The 17,031-nt window shown below is 41.0% G+C and overlaps 1 protein-coding gene across 1 annotated transcript in view; it reads left to right on the top strand.

Moving 5' to 3' along the window:
• DARS1 (aspartyl-tRNA synthetase 1) overlaps positions 1-15,458 on the top strand; it is a 49,505-nt gene extending 34,047 nt beyond the window's left edge. Inside the window, exons 8-16 of the mRNA XM_081929209.1 lie at positions 3,395-3,506; positions 4,949-5,083; positions 6,417-6,564; positions 9,195-9,341; positions 10,956-10,998; positions 11,333-11,413; positions 11,875-11,986; positions 12,926-12,997; positions 14,904-15,458. Of these exons, the coding sequence (XP_081785335.1) occupies positions 3,395-3,506; positions 4,949-5,083; positions 6,417-6,564; positions 9,195-9,341; positions 10,956-10,998; positions 11,333-11,413; positions 11,875-11,986; positions 12,926-12,997; positions 14,904-14,995 (942 nt within the window). The 3' untranslated portion in view covers positions 14,996-15,458. The remainder of the gene's footprint in view (positions 1-3,394; positions 3,507-4,948; positions 5,084-6,416; positions 6,565-9,194; positions 9,342-10,955; positions 10,999-11,332; positions 11,414-11,874; positions 11,987-12,925; positions 12,998-14,903) is intronic.
• The last annotated feature ends 1,573 nt before the right edge of the window (positions 15,459-17,031 follow it).

Below are 17,031 nucleotides of genomic sequence, written 5' to 3'. Positions count from 1 at the left end.
ACTGTGAGGTAGGTTAGCCTGAGAGCAAGTGACTGGCCAAAGATGGAGAGAAGGTAGGATATGAATGTAGTACATTTTAAAATAAAAATAGATGTCTCTGTGCAATCATAAGCACATTTGTATACCATGTAAACTTGGCTTTAAGTCCATAAATAGGTAGCTATGCCTGTTATAGCTAATTAGAAAGTTTAAGGTAAGCTGATCCAGGTGACTTGGAAGCATGGTTCTCATCAAGCTAGTAAGATTTGAATCCTTCTGCAGATAGAAAAGAGCATTACATTTGATATGTTTCATTTTTAATGCGCTTGCTACTATTGTAGATTTTATACAAATTCAACACTTGTAGTAAACATCGTAGAGCTTCAGCCTGAATAACTGGCCACTGTCAACACAAGTAAAAATAATTTTATTTTAAAAAGTGACTTTGTAATTCCAAGAAACAGTAAACTTAAAGAGATTCCTGTATCTAGATGAAAGAAATGAAGTGAAATTTTTCTAGTTTCTGACATGCCGTAAGTAGTGGACAATGGAATGAAAAGGCAAATTGATATCAGAGTCTTGTAGCCTGTGATTCAGAGATTCCTATGCTATTTCTTTAAAGTGGACTTCTGTTAGCCACCTTCGACAAGGGAGAACCAAAATTGTTCCCATTTTTTATTATTATCTAAGGCTTCATTGTGACACTTTGAAACAAACAAACAAAAAGGATTTGCCCTAGTTGAGTTGACGTAAATGTTTTGGTTACATATCTAATCTAATCTGGGAATTACTCAGTAATAAATTAGGTAACAGAAACAAGTCCAGCCTTTATTGTCTGTTCCCTAATCTGCATCTTCACTTCAAGGTCAAAACCTGCTTAAGGTTCAACTTCCAGTCTTGGGGATCTTGCAGTATATTTTCTTGAGCAGTGATCATTTGTCTCCATCAAATTGCTTTTCCACAGCTTTTGTTGTAGGGTCCCATATCAATAATTTTAGTTTTAGGGCCTGTGGCAGCACATTGTGCTACTTTGCTAGATATGTCAGCTGAATTTGAGGATTAGATAGTAACTCAAGATTTCTTTTCTTTCCTAGTTAAAGATAGCGCTCCTCTGTACTAAAACTTAGCCCCTGGATTAGAATTCATTGGCCAGGGTTTGGTCGATAGAGGTTATTTGCTATTTAGGGGTCTCATTGTTAGAAGTCACCTAAAAATATATATTTAACATGATTTGCTTTCCTTAAACTTCGAGTAAGGAGGTAGAAATAAAAGAGCATCCAAATGCTGCTTATTGGCAGAAATCTGTTAGTTCTCTGGGTTTGGCCTTATATAGGGACAGACCATTCATGCATCTAACCTAATATGGTTGACATTGGTCTTGTTCACATGTGACAGTGAGCCAAACTATGGCTTAATGAGATATGAGAATGTGAGGGCTCATGTGCCCCTCGCTTTTCTCCACCGGGTCTGCGAGAGAGAGATTGAAAGCATCTGCTTCTGTTTTTAGCCCTAGAAATTTGCCAAAGCCTAGTTGCTTGTGAAGATGTTAATTTTTTAAAAAATGGTTAATTTTTTTTTACAGCAGAACTATTTTTGATGGTAAACTAAAATGCAGTGTAGATCTGGCAGCACTTAGTAATAATAATAATAATAATAATAATAATTTCACTATTTATACCCTGCCCATCTGGCTGGGTTTCCCCATATACTGTACTATACTGTACTGTACTAACCATATACTGTACTAGCCTAGTTAACAGAATAGCTCATCAGATTGTATAATACATTCCAGCTGTTGTAATGAACCCAAAAGCCAAACTCTATATTCAGTCCATTGCTCTTATTATTTAGCAAGGCAGCAAATCAAGTGCTCTCCAACAAACATGTTGTGCAAGCATTTGTATATATTTTTAAATGTAGGCTAAATATATTATGGGGTGGTTGTGGTGAGACTAAGCCGCTGGTGGTTGCTTAGTTTTCACTCTCTTCTACGAGTCTTTTTGTTTTGTTTGTGCAGAACACAGTCGTGTGTGCGTCACATAAAGCACATCTCATGCTGTGCTTCCTTGCAGCTATGCCTCCTGTACTTTGCACAGCTTTGTTAGAGATGAGCCTGTATGTTTGTTAGAGATGAGCCTCTGCACTTCAAGCCAGACTTTATTTCCACCAATCAGCTGAAAACAAAGTCAGGTTGCGCTGAACCCTCTACTTTAGGAACGCAGTGTGACTGTGGTTAAGATCTCACGTGGCTAAAAACAAAACAGAGGGGGGTGGGAAACCAAACCAGAAAGATGGTACCAGCCACTTTCTCGCACTATTTTAATTAACTAGAATCTGTAACTTTCCAGTGAAGAAATGAAAGCAAGCTTTGGTTTAAAAAATGCAGTCCATTGTGTTTAAAACAAAAACGAAAAAGCAACTTTATTTGAAAACAAAAAAAACCCTGACAGTTGTATCACATTTGTATTCGTTTCTGCACATCTGTGGCTTGGCGTCATGTCATGTGAAAAACCACATATCTCAACCTAACTGAAAAGGTAGGCATCTTGAAAAAGTTGCAGTAAACAGAACAGTGACGCACATCCTTATTTAGGAGGCACGGATGGTGGGGGAAGGGGAGGATTAAAAATGCCATTACTGTATAGACACATGCAGCTGTATGTTGCCAACGCAGTTGTGGGTTTGCTTTGAACTATTCTTTATTTTTTCTTCACAATAAACCTCAGGGTTCTTGGTTTGCATAGCATGCTGGTATGTTAACTGTTTTGCAAGCAAGCAATCTCTGTGATCTCTGAGGAGTATCAAGCTTGTCTCTGTTTTGGAAGAAGAACTATTGTATTGGAGGGGAGAAATGGCAGAAGGTTTCCCCCCCCACACACACACCCATCACTGCATTAGATTTTACCTTCAACTCTGTATTTAGCTGACTTTTCTTTGCTGTGTGTGGGTGACGGGAGTGGGTGACTTTGTATAGCCTCTCAATATATTTTATCAATTTGGTTTTTTCATCTAGTTTACATTAAGCATTATTTTTACTTTTATATATTCAATATGGATGAGTGCAACGACTACTGTAGAGCGGATTCAGCTATTGATAGCAGAATGCTATAATGTCGTTCTATAGAAGACAGTTGTACCTTTGTAACTTTTGTCTAAACGCCTTACCTGTATATCTATATATGATGAATAAAAGTTAATCAACCCCTTTGTCTCAACTGTTGGTACAGATTTTTAGCAGTTTCTCTTGCTCTTTTTGTGCAAACCTCTCAGAAAGTTTCCTCTGCAGGCCTTTGGGTAATAAAAATTTCTCTTGAGAGAACTGTTTAATGATATCCGTTGTCCTGATAAAATTCAAACAGTGTCCAGCAGCTGAAATAAAGCTAGAAATCTTAGTGTAATATCTTCTCTTTAACAGACCTCCACTAGCCAAGCTGTCTTTCGCCTGCAGTCTGGCATTTGCCAGCTTTTTCGAGAAACACTCATTCACAAGGGGTTTGTGGAAATTCAGACTCCAAAGATTATTTCTGGTATGTACTGGTTATTTGTAATGGATTCAAATAAATTCGCAATTTTGGAGGCAGTACACCATTGTGCAGGCGGGGGGAGGGGGGAATATATCATTGAACCAGAAAGTATTAATTGATTTTTAAGTAATCAATTGCACATTGAAACCTTTTCTTTTAAAAAAATAAATGCTGCTATATCCTTTGGAAAAACAGAAGTTGGTGCACTCCCCAGTAATCTCAGGGTAGAGAAACAGGCTTATTCCTTAGCATTTTGTGTAGTTTTCCCATCTGTTTAACCAGTCTTGAAGCCCAGAAAAATGAGCTAGCCTGCAGAAAGGCTTCCTAGGCTGCTTGGGGCTGGCAGAAGAGAGACAGATCTATCTTTCCCACAGCAGCTAACTTTTGCGTTTATGTATTTGGTTCATATGGCGGGGGGGGGGGGCTTCTCCTGTTCCTTTCTTGGTTAGTTTGCTGGACACAGGGTGGATATACTGCTTCATTTCTCCTTTGCCAGCCTGTTCACTCCTCTACACAGAGCTCCTTGTCACCGGTGGCCACTAGGCTACTGCTTAAATGCAAGGCTGCTTTAAACCAAAGGCTATATAACAAGCATAGAAAACAAACCATCTTGTGTAGTGGCTGGCAACAGCCAATTCATGTGCTCACTGGGACCTACAGACAAGCCACCCACCTGCCCCCTCTCACTGCCATTGGCTGTGTGAAGCCAAAATCCATAGTCTGGAAAGGAATGGATATAGTAAAATATGGATTGCAACGCCATATTCTTACTGCAGTTCCTCCCTTTCCCTATAAAACCCCACCTGAATGCCTCATGCCACATTCCTCCTCTTCTGGAGCAGGCATTTTAGCTTGCCTTGGTTTTAAGTCCACTTTAGCGCCATAGAAAGGGAAAGAAGGTGAGAATTGGGGTTGGAAGGTTGCAGAAGGCTTGGGCCTGTCAACCCTAACAACACGGACCTAGGTGATACCAAATGTGACAGGCATTATTACTATGGCCAGCCCTTTTTTTAGGTAGTGTGTTGCAGTTGCTTCAGGTGCTGGGGCGGTGGCAGCAGTCCCTACAGCCATTCCTCCTGAACTCTGAGGCCATTCACCTTTGCTGGGCATTAGAGCTCTGTATACCCTCCCTAGAACAATGCCGTTGCGTCTGTCTAATGCTATCCTATTGACGGTGTCGAAGTAAGATTCATTTGCAAGGCAGCTTCTATATGTGGAGCGGTGGTAGTGTTGGAGGGGAAGTGCCTTCTTGTAATTTACCTCAGTCAGTAAAATGGCGCTGGCTGGTGTCTTCTGACCCTTGGAGAAAGTGTTTAAACATTCCATTTCCATCTCTGAAAGTGTACTTGCTGAATTGTCAGCTGCATGCAATAATTGAAGAAATCAAGAAAAACACATCACTTAAGTTTGCTCCTGCTTTATAGATAAATGCATTTATTTTTCAGCTGCCAGCGAAGGTGGTGCCAATGTGTTTACTGTTTCTTACTTCAAAAGCAGTGCCTACCTTGCACAGTCCCCACAGCTTTATAAGCAAATGTGTATCTGTGCTGACTTTGACAAGGTTTTCTGCATTGGGCCAGGTGAGGAAAGCTCTTTTGTTTTTCCCCTTTCTTACTAATGCAACAGTCATGTCTCTGGAGCCAGCGTGCACTAAATGTTCAGGTTATGCACGTACTGAGCACTGCGAGGCCTTTTCCTTTCTAATCTGCAAACCAAACAAAAGTTTCATGCAAAGGCTGCTAATCCATATGGCAGTTTGACAGGGTTTGCAGGCGGAACAAATGTAATATTTTCAGCTGACGTGAGAACAGTGAACAGAGCAATGGTGTTCTCTAGTGGTTGTTGGAAGTATCATACAGCTGTTTCCTGGCAGAGAAAAAGATGACTGCAACTGTAATGGTTAATCTCTCGATGAACTTAATAGAAGCCTACAAGCTTGGCAGCCCTAGAGGTTTTATTAATGTGGGCTTGCTGAAAATCAATACATCCTAAATTAGACGGTGCAAAATATTTTCATGTTCTGGTTTTTCACAATATATCAGTTTGGATTATCATCATAGATAGCATGTGCTTATCTTCCCTCTCCCCTTCCCTGAGCTATAAATTACAGGGGAGTACTGTACTCATTTTTGTATTGTAGAGCAATCCGTGCACCTCATATCCCCAAACATATTCTTGAATATAAGAACCAAGTGCTGCACACCAACGCTGCACTACTTTAGCTCCTGCCCCCTCCTATTTCTTTTTGATGGAGAGAAATTGCACAAAGTATTGGTTGACACAGAGACCCTGGATCATAGGTACCATAATATAAAATGTGGGTGGAGATAGAGATAAAAGCTACTTTTCCATGGCAGGAGAAATACCACCCTGTGTAATATATGAACTGGGGAAATATTCTGAGATAATACAAAAATATTTGTAAGTCTCACTGACTTCATTGTTGGCTTAAATTGTGTCTTGATGGTGTTCAAAGGACCTACATGCACACTGGTGTGTGTTACTGTTCTAAATCTTCACAAGTTTGGGAATAGCACAGACTGCGGTTTTCAGATAGGAGCTGCACTCTCAAGTCACAAAAAGAGCCCTGTATTTGTCCTGATCTAGTGGTTTAGCTCCCAACTCAGAGCATGGACAGCTGTTGTTGAGCTGTTATCTCCCAGGGGAGCCAACAGCACCTCCTTGCCAGGATTCAGAGTCACTTGCAGAAATTTTACTACCACAATGACCATTTAGGTGTTTAACAGGGGTCTCTCTGGCAGGAGATTAGAGTCCTGTTTCAGATAAGAGCTATTGTTCTGTCTATTTAAACTGGTGATTTGGTGCTAGAGTGTCTGTCTGAAGCTAGTCTCTACTGAGACCCATTTGTTCGGGATCTTAAAGTAATTTAAAACGTTCTCCCCCTTTGTATAGTGTTTAGGGCAGAAGACTCTAATACTCATAGACACCTGACAGAGTTTGTTGGTCTGGATATTGAAATGGCCTTTAATTACCATTATCATGAGGTGGTGGATGAGATCGCAGACACCATGGTGCAGATATTCAAAGGACTCCAAGAAAGGTAAGAAGTAAATTACAAGCTATAGAAACCATAGAAAATGAGAGGCTATTTAATGTTGTCTGGAGTGCCAAAGCTAATGTGAGAAAGAGAGTTTGTATCATGTCTTACAGGCAACAGTCATAAAAGTACCCTGTTGCCAGATGGATCTGTAATCAGGATAACTTTTGACTACCTCTACACCAAATCTCAGCTTTTTCTATCTTGCAAGAAGTACAGTTTTTGATACTGAAGTCTGCTAGCAGGGCACAAGCATGATCTTGCATACGAGGAACCACATGAGTAGAGAGAAATCTCTTTTTCTTTCTACTGATGGACCATAAGTCAGTGAAATAATAGAATGGCAGCAGGTTAAAGACGAGCATAAAAGCATTTCATGTTTCTCTAATGCAGTATGAACTGCTGGAATTCATTGCCTTGATGGCTTCTTAAAAGGATTAAATAGATTTATGAATAGGCCTTTCTTGGTTATAATAGCTAAGAAGGAGCCCCTGTGTTCATAGGTGTTATGCCGCTGAACAACATAGGTGACTCTCTCAATTCATTGCCCTGTTTGTGAGCATCAAACTAGTCAGTGTTGGATACAGAGTGCTGGGTTGTGTGGTCCTTTAGTCTGATACAGCTTGTGAATACTTGTTCTTGCCCTGCTGAACTGCCTTTCAGATTTCTTCTCATACCTACACGTATCATCCTTTTTGGCCCCTAATATTCTTTTTTTTATAGACCAGGGGTGGGCAGAGAATACGCTTACAATTAAGGAACAAGTGCATCTTCGTCCAGGAATCTGTTTTCAGGGCCAAAACTGAGCACTCAGCTCTTTCACACACAAACCCATTCTAGACCAGGGGTGGGCAGAGAATAGATCTACTGGGAGATCTCTGGAATATTTGAAGTACATTTGATATTTGATTCTGAGTTGTGTAACAATAGCAGCAACTTTTGTTTCCAAGCTAGGCTGCTGAAACAAATATAATTGGGGCTGGGGGGGGCAGTTTTGCAGGAATGGGTTGGGGTGAAAGAACTGAGTGCTCAAGTTTTGGCCCTGAAAATAAATTCCGCTGTCCCGGGGCGATTTTAAAGCCCCCGGGAAGGCAGGCGGGGGGGAGCAAAGACTTTCGCCCCCCGCCAGCCTTCAGAAGAGGTCCAGGACCTCTTCTGAAGGCCGGCGGGGGGCGAAAGTCTTTGCTCCCCCCCGCCTGCCTTCAAAAGCCGTCCGGGATAGCGGAGAAACGCGCTGCGTTTCTCCGCTCTCCCGGGAAGGCAGGCAGGGGGGAGCAAAGACTTTTGCCCCCCGCCGGCCTTCAGAAGAGGTCCAGGACCTCTTCTGAAGGCGGGCGGGGGGCAAAAGTTTTTGCTCCCCACCGCCAGCATTTTAAAAGCGGTCCGGGATAGCGGGAAGCGCTTCCCTGCTATCCCGGACCGCTTTTAAAATGCTGGCGGTGGGGAGCAAAGCCTTTCGGCCCCCGCCGGCCTTCCTGGACCTCTTCTGAAGGCCGGAGGGGGGGGGAAAGGCTTTGCTCCCCACCGCCAGCATTTAAAAGAGGTCCCCGGAGATTTCCCTATGGGCTTTCTTCTTGCGAAGCAAGCCCATAGGGAAATTCGTCTTGCGAAGCAACTCGCAAACGGAAAATCCTTTCATCTTGCGGGTTTTCCGTCTTGCGAGGCATTCGTCTTGCGGGGCACCACTGTAATTCAGATTTCTGGGGAAAAGCCAAACAGATCCGTTTGGCATGAAATCCATTCGCTCCCTATTGTAGACTACAAAACGGTAAGGATATATATGCCTTGGGAATGATGTACAGCCCCTTGGCCCATTTTAGGATTAGGTTGTAGGCCATGAACTGTTTCCTTTTGCTGTCTTCCTCCCGACAACAGCTTTCTGGGCTGCGTCGAAGGGCAACCCACAGGTTTTGTGGATGGAATGGTAAGGCCATAAGGCTGCTCTCGGATGTAAGGGCTGCCACATAGCCATGTACATTACAGTTAGTATTGTTGTTACAAAGGCTTAGCATGCTTTCCCACTTTGGCATCACACCTCATACAGGACAGTTTCATAACATTCTGGGGGATACTTAGGCTTGCAGCTGCAGAATTCTCTTGGACCACAGTCCCCTTCTATATGCCCAGCTTGAAACTGTGACCAGGAGCAGCAACAACTTTTTGCAGCTTTTTGTGGAAAATAGCAATATGAATACAGTAGCACATTTACTGATAACCCCTACAGTTGGCTACCATAATGCCCTCAAGACAGGGTGTGGCTGCCTGGAAACAGCAACTGGTTCAGAATACAGCAGCCAAATTGATTTTCCATTATAACCTGTTTTATATGAGATTCGTGGTTACAGGTTGTTTCCAGGCTAAATTCAATGCCAATGCTTGCCTTTAGGGCCCTTCATAGTTTAGGCCCATAATACCTGAGGGTCTTGCATGTGCTCCTTCTTACTCCCTGAGATCTGATGATGAAAATCTCCTCGCATTTCATCCAATCTTTTTTGTTGTTGAAGGAAGTCAGAAAAACATAGATCATAAATGTTGCATGGTGTCAGAGTGAGCTCTTGTGGTGAAGAAGGGTAGTGCCTTTTCTCTTCTGTGTTTTTGCTTTTGTTGAAAATGGCAATCTTTTTTACGTGAAGGTTTCAAACGGAGATCCAGACTGTGAGCAAACAATTTCCATGTGAACCATTCAAGTTCTTGGAGCCGACGTTGAGGCTGGAGTACCGAGAAGCTCTGGCCATGCTTCGGGAAGCTGGAGTAGAGATGGGGGATGAAGATGATCTCAGGTACACTCATGTTGATGGGAAAGATTAGTGCCATATCTATTGGTATTGCAGATATAACCATTTTGGGACTACATTTGGATTGCATGTCGCTGTGAAAACAGTTCATACATTTGCTGGAATGCCAACACAAGCCTGTCACACTTTTCCAGCTATAGGAATTGCCACCATTATGCACTCATGTACAAAATAGAGAGACACCCCATTAAAATAAATCTCCTTGTTAAGAATGTGATGTGTGAAGAGCACCTTAAATGTTGGTATCTCACCATTCCAAGTAGTATAAAACATCTGTTCCAGAATCCAAGCTCTTAAGTGGAGGGAACAAACCTGGTGGTGCAGTATAGCCGGGAGCTGTCTATAAACAGGTCAGCCCAAATCTGTGTGGCCCTGAAGTCTCTCTCTTGTCCCTTAATTCATCCTAGACCACCCAGAGCAGTGTAACAGCTTCTTCTTTCTGTAAACAGTGGTCTGTTTAAAAACAAACAAACTGAAAATCCTCGGTCCTGGGATTACAATAGTTCATTCTGGAACATAAAATTACTTTAATGGAGAAAAGTTGATGTGATTGTTTACCAAAACAAATAGTTGACCTGTCCAGTTAATCAACAGATGATGCAAAGCCTTCTGATTAAATTTGTCTTCTGCACAAAATAAGTCTGGCTTCCATGTTTGTGAACTACGTTCCTTATAGAGGCTTGAACATCCTAATGGTTTGGTTGTATGCATGCTTATTCAGAAATGCATCCATTGGAGTCAGTGGCTCTTATACCCATATAAGCTTCCCTAGGAAATATTACTTAGACTTAACATAGTTTCTGTATAATGAAGACACACAATTCTGTAAAGCAGTGACAGCTTACTTTCTGTCTGCTGCTCCAGATGGTTATGTGTCTCTTTATAGGCTCACAATATCTCAGGAGTAAACAAATGTCCTGACCACCCTACTGCAAAAGAAAAACGTGTAGCGTTGGGCCTTTTGCTATAAGTATTATAGTAGTTTCATTTTTTTAAAAAAAAAAATCTCTGTGGCACTTTGAATTGCCTGAAGCTAGCAACCAGTGATCCTAGGTGGAGTGTGCCTAAAGATGCCAGTTGTGTACTGGAGAATGGAAAGCATACAGGGAGGGCACTCCCACTGCCGGAAACGAAGTGTACTATACCAGTGCCAATCTTGGTTCTCACAGAAACATTTAGCGAAACAATTAATTGTGTAGGCACTATTATAAATGCAGTATATGGAAGTGGAGTATGCAAATAGTGACTGCATAGCCACCTCTGCATAACATACTGCAGAGTCTGGTCTGGTCCCTGTTAGTCATGTGGCCAAGCAGAGACAAGCAGGGAATAAAGCCCACTGCAGGCTTAGGTGGTAAGCAATAAAACCAGCCACTCCTGATCCAACATTTGGAGTTTGTCTGGCTCCCATGACCAATAATACAGTATCACATTCATCCAGGGTTGGCCTAAAACAATTGAATGGCAGGAGTGGATCTACACACGTATTTTCTCATTTGTGGGATTTGTACAGCTTTTCAAAGATCAGTGCATAAAGACTCAGAAACACGAACTATTAAAAAGCTGCTTTAACCTGAACCTTAAAATTTTTGCTTTCAGTACACCAAGTGAAAAGCTCTTGGGTCGACTGGTGAAGGAAAAGGTAAACCTTTTAAAAATTACTTTGAGTCGTTAATATAGCAGTAAAGTGTATTTTTGGAACAAATTTGAACAGGTATGCTTGACACAGGAAAATGTTAACATTTGTAGCAGGTCATTCATATAGAATTTTATAGTGTTTTTAATCTGCTGTCTTAGAACCTGCATGATACTATCAAATTTAAATTCTTTAAACTTGTTGGAATTAACTGATTAGCAAAATCATGTGTTGTGAAACTCCTCAGATTTTTAGATATGTATTATTTAGTTGTTGTTTTTTAAAACCTCTTTCCTTAAAAAAAATTATCTTAATTTTATTTATTCCTGGTCTTTTGCAGTATGACACAGACTTCTATATTCTTGACAAATACCCTCTGGCTGTGAGACCTTTCTACACAATGCCAGATCCAGCAAATCCTGTAAGTAAATTGTTGCATGCTTATCCGTGTTTTGATTGCTGTGAAACATGATGGAACATTGCAGGCCACTTTCAGGTGCCAATAGGGGACTGGCCTGGCATGGAGTTTCTGCCACAATTATACCATATTCATGTAGTAAGTTTAAAGTCAGGTGTTGAGTAGGTATGGGTCTCATAATCTGAACTGATCATTGTCCTTTGCACAGGTTCCTTCAGGAACTAAAACCAATGCTAGGAGCAGGTGTTTGTTTGTTTTTCTTACTACAAGTCCCATGATCTCCAATGGAAAAAGATGATGCTATTGTACTGACAGTTTCAGCAGTTTTGAAAGCAGTGGACACAAGGGAAGGAGAGGCCTGCCTTCTCTGTTGGAAGTGGGATGGGCATAACCTGCGCTTAACAACGGCCAAATTTTGCATACCGTTTAACTGCTAGTTACTAAAATGCAATCTTTTTTTAAAGAAAACATCCAACTCCTATGATATGTTCATGAGGGGAGAAGAAATTTTGTCTGGGGCTCAGCGAGTTCATGATCCTCAGCTGCTGACTGAGAGAGCTTTGCATCACGGCATTGGTAATATTTCAGATATATATATTCCTGTCTTTCACTTTCAAATCAATGCATGCAACAAGGATATGAAGAGGAGAGATTAGAGCAGGAAACGGAAGCCTTATTCTTTGTATATAAATATAATGGCTAGATCCAAATTTAAGTTACTTCCCATTGAAATTAAGCGGTATCTAACCTACTATGTTGATTTTGATGGGCCCTAAGTGTAGGATCTTAGTCTGAATACAGCCAAGTGTCTTAGCAACATATAACAAATGTGTCCAACAAATTTTCAGCCACAAACAACTTTTCTAAGGGTACCTGTTCCAGGGAACTTCCCCCAGGTCACGAGTTTCTATTCTGTACAATATTTGTCAGTCTCGCTACAATTATATTTCAGTTCCATCCATCCAAAAGCTCAGGGGACCATCAAATGTGTTGAATTGTCAGGTGGACTTAAATGCAGGGGATGCACAAAAGTGGATTTGGATACCTGCAGGTGTTTCAGGGTAATCATTTTATCATTTGGTAAACGTGCAGCTGTTAGTTGCTGAAGGGAAATCAAAGAATATTGTCCCCAGGTAGGATGTCAGTTACAGAAAGGACAGGTGGGCCTGGGGGCTAGTGGACCTGGTGCCTTTCCCTGTGCTATATTAAAGCCGAAAGCAATATCCTGCTGTTCTGTGGATTTACTTTTTTGGGTGGGGGTGTAGCCCCTTAAACAGAGCTGCTGCTCATATCTTCTGTTCAATTTTTAAACAGCAACAACAGGATCAACACAGCTTTGGCTACTAAGCACACTGGATTTGTGCAAAACAATAATAGTGGGTTGGCGGGGAGAGAGCTGTCCAGAAACTGAACTACTTTGTTTTAATGTGTGTTATTTATATTTATGCTGCATGCTTTTGCTGTGCTGCTAAGGAGAATTGGACGTGAAGCAAAATAATCTTATTTCTTTTACAGATTTAGAGAAAATTAAGTCTTACATTGATTCCTTCCGTTTTGGTGCACCTCCCCATGCTGGTGGTGGCATAGGTAACGTAGCTTATTTTATTTTCATTGTATTCTGGCCCTGGATTATCATCATATGGAAGGACAGTTTTACAACAAAGATGATCATAGCATTTGATCTTAATTCGGAAAGCTAACCTGGATTTACCGGGGATGTGTATGTTTGAGAAACATCCTAAGCTTCTTATCTCTGAGATTTATAAAACAATCCATGCTTTAAGCTTTGCTTTCCTTTTTACAAGACAACTATCAAAGGAAATGATCGGACAAGATTCAAAAGCCCACAATCAAAGGAGAAAATCCTACTGCTTGTTAGCAGTGGTGTTTCCTTCCTAGCCCCCCTTCCCACTAGTGGGGCATCGAATGATGAAGAAAGAAAGCAGTTGTTTATTTGATGGAGATTTATCCCTACTGTTAATAGAGGTAATGGTATAAAGTCTAGAATACTCAGTGCATTTTAATGAAGCTCATTTAATTCTCCCCCGCCTCCACTGGTTGTATTTGGACCAAACTTGAACATTTTTTTCCCCCAAGTACAAAGTTGGTGATTTATTTAACACTTTTTCATTTACAGGTTATGCAACTTGCTTTATATGGCAAAACTTTGCTGATTTTACAAGAACAATTTTGCAGGCAGTAATTAGCACATGACAAACACGGAATAGTACAGTCATAACCCAGGTTACAGACGCTTCGGGTTGTGTGATTTTGGGTTGCGCACCGCGCCAAACCCGGAAGTACCAGAACGGTTACTTCCAGGTTTCGGCGCATATACAGAAGTGCTCAATCGCACTTTGCACTTATGCAGAAGCGCCAAATTGTGACCCGCGCATGCGCAGGTTGTGAACGCTGCGGGTTGCGAACATGCCTCCCGCAAAGATCATGTTCACAACCCAAGCATCCACTGTACAACCATGTTACGCTATTCAAATACAGCAAGCAATGGGATACTATTCCATTGCTAACTCTTCTGGTGTGGCTTCAGCTGAGAAGGAAAATTGTTCCGGGCTCTAGCCCCACCAGCCTCACAGACTTTCACATTTTGAATGGAAATGCAGGTTTCCCAAACCCATCTTTCCCTCATATTGCTTAATTGAGGGGACGACCACGGAAGCATTTGCAGAATAAGAGAAGGTGGGATTAACCTACCTCACCTCTGCTTCCTATCCTCTTTTTATCTCAGCCAAGCTCTGAAACCAGGCTAAAGGCAAAACAGCTAGGGGTAGATTTACAGAGAAGAATCCGTGAATCTGGGAAAGGTTAATCAGTATATCCTGTAAAAACGGGGCTGGATCCTGTCTTTGCCAAACTAAAAAACAAAAAAACTTCGGCTATCAGGCTTTCAGATTGGTGGTACTTTTTGCATAAGGCTGCTTTAAATATTAATAGAAATAGAAATTACATATTTTGAAGAATTTGTAGCACTGATCCACACAGTGGATTTTGAGCTTAGCCTGCTACGATGCAATCGTTTGTGCTGCAGATCTAATGAGCATGTGGTAGTGTTTAAGGGATGAGAGTGCTCTCAGGAGAAGCTAATGGGGCAGCCTGCTGTGCATATGAGGCTTTGGAGTGTGGTGATGCCCTCCAACAAAATTCTTCTTAGCAAGTGTGGCAGCTCAAACTGTGTTTGCTTCTGTTTGTGATGAACTGCAAGCTTGGTGTTCCATCCAAACGCAACAAGCTGCCTACTAGCCATGAGTTGGTTTGTTTCAATTAACCACGGATTAGGGTTTGGATGACCTGTTAAATTGCATTGAATTAAAAACTAAAGTGAAAACTTTCTATCCTCTCATGGCTGTACAGCAGAGGAGCACATTGAGTACAAAGCTTGATGCGACTCATGAACCACGCTGTTGGTTCATGTATATCTGTATATGTATTACACCACTTGGTCTTCTAGCTGATGAGACTGGATTTAATTTTACAGGGTTGGAAAGAGTCACCATGCTGTTCCTTGGACTGAGCAATGTCAGGCAAACGTCCATGTTCCCTCGTGATCCTAAACGTCTAACGCCTTAAGGAGACCAGAGCGAGTTTGAAAGTTTGCTCCCTGCTCTGAACAATATAGCATAAATGCAGTATGCAACGGATGTACATCTAACCTACTAAAGTGCCACAATAACAAATGTTCCACTAATTTATTACTAATAATGAAGCCAACCATTTTAACAGATCTGGGTCGTGTTGCAGAAAACGTAATCTTTTTATGAAACATTTGAAGTTAAGGGTACTGTTATCATCTTGTACTTTACAGCTTTCTATACACTTGAATTTTTAAAAAATTCATAGTTGTGTAATAAGGGGAGGACATTTGTTTTTTTAAAAAATATGGCAGCAGAGTAGAATTTGATCAACAGTAGTAAGAGAAATTGACAAAATAGCGAGTTGGAAGCGGATTCTTTTGAGAATTAACATGGGAAATACTGAACTCTGATCTTACATACTTATAAATGCAGGTTGCAATAAAATTCCCTAACTATTTTGTGTGCGTCTCTTGTTTTCTACGTTGCAGAATTTGTTTGTATTTTTTTGTCTGTGCTGTCTTGCTTTTAAGCAGGGCATAATTATCTTGATCCCTGCTGAACAATGAACTATCCTGGGAGCCTTAATAACTGGCTTGCCTCTCAACCTCCGTATCTCACAGGACTATTGAGGATAAAAAGAGATGTTCATGTATGTAAGCCTTAAGAGAATGTGCTTAAAACAGGCGCGAGGAACCTCAGGGCCACAGCATGGCAGGGGCACTCTTGCTGAACTACAGCTCCTATAATATTTGACCATTGGGCTTGGTGGCTGAAGCCGGTGGGAACTAGAGTTCAGTGACATTACCCATACTTTCTGAGATTGTTAGTCCTGGAACCTGCTCTCTTGTAAAGTGCCATGCACACTGATGCTGCTGTAAAATACAATAATTTGGTCTTGTGTTTTGAAATTGCAACTAAAAGAGCTAATAGTTACAGTTCTGTGATGTTTTTATTTATTCAGGAGTGAGATATAATAATAATAATAATAATAATAATAATAATAATAATAATAATAATTATTTAATTGCTGGCCAGATTTTTAAGTGTTTCCAAGCAATTAAGCCGCGGTGTGAGATTTAACGGTGGGTGGTACCAATGTACCTATATACAGAATTATGGTATCCTAATTTTCAGGGGCATTACCATTAATTAAAGGTCCTGATGCAGGAATCAGTGTGTGCAAGTTGCAGACACTTAAATAGACTCGGTCAAATGACACACTAATATTTTGTTTCATACCTTTTTTTGAGGATTATCACTCAAAACAAAGGGCAAAAAAATGGAAAGTGCAGAAAATGAGGACTATGAAGTCACCTGGTTGAGAAACCAGGTTAGGCAGCTTAGCTAATGGGCCAGCTCTGAGTACTAAGCACTGGCATGTTCCCAGAAACATTTTTTAAAATGGGTTTGCCTGCGTGTGCACGTTCCCAGCTGTATTTGTTTGCTAAGTGGATTATAAATAACTACTTATTACCACAATTTTATTGCTGTTAAATCTGGTTCCAGAAAGAGTTGTTTGTTCAGCTAATCCAACTGGAATCGATCAAATTCAATTACCTTTTCCCATGCAGAGCTAGTAGTATCTCTGGATAATAGGCTTTATTGGATGCTTCATCCTAATAAATAACAGAGTCGCTCACTGATTCATGCTGAAAGGTTTGGAAAATGATGTTTTAGGACAAATGAATTTATTGCAGATTTCTGTTTGTTTTCTCTCAGATCATCCCTTATGCCTTCATCCCATGTGTGTGGAAATGTCTTTGCTCCATATTGCTTTGCTTAATATGTTCATTTGAGTAACTCACACAGACGACAGTAGTTCTTAAACAGTGGTACCTGGTGCCCTGACAGTAGACAACCTATGAATTGGAGCACATTACACCCATTAAGGGGGATACTGCAAAAAATGACATCCCTGTATCAAGGTCTTCACTCCCACTTTACTGAATAGATTAGCCTGCTGTAAGGATGGCTGCCATATGTTGTTTGTCTTAGTGGTCCTAGTTAACATTCCTAGTAACTGTATGCAAA

Source organism: Podarcis melisellensis (assembly GCF_964234715.1).
Source record: "Podarcis melisellensis genome assembly, chromosome: 1".
NCBI lineage: Eukaryota > Metazoa > Chordata > Lepidosauria > Squamata > Lacertidae > Podarcis > Podarcis melisellensis.
Note: the sequence above shows the minus strand (reverse complement) of the source record. Positions and strands in the feature narration are given on the sequence as shown.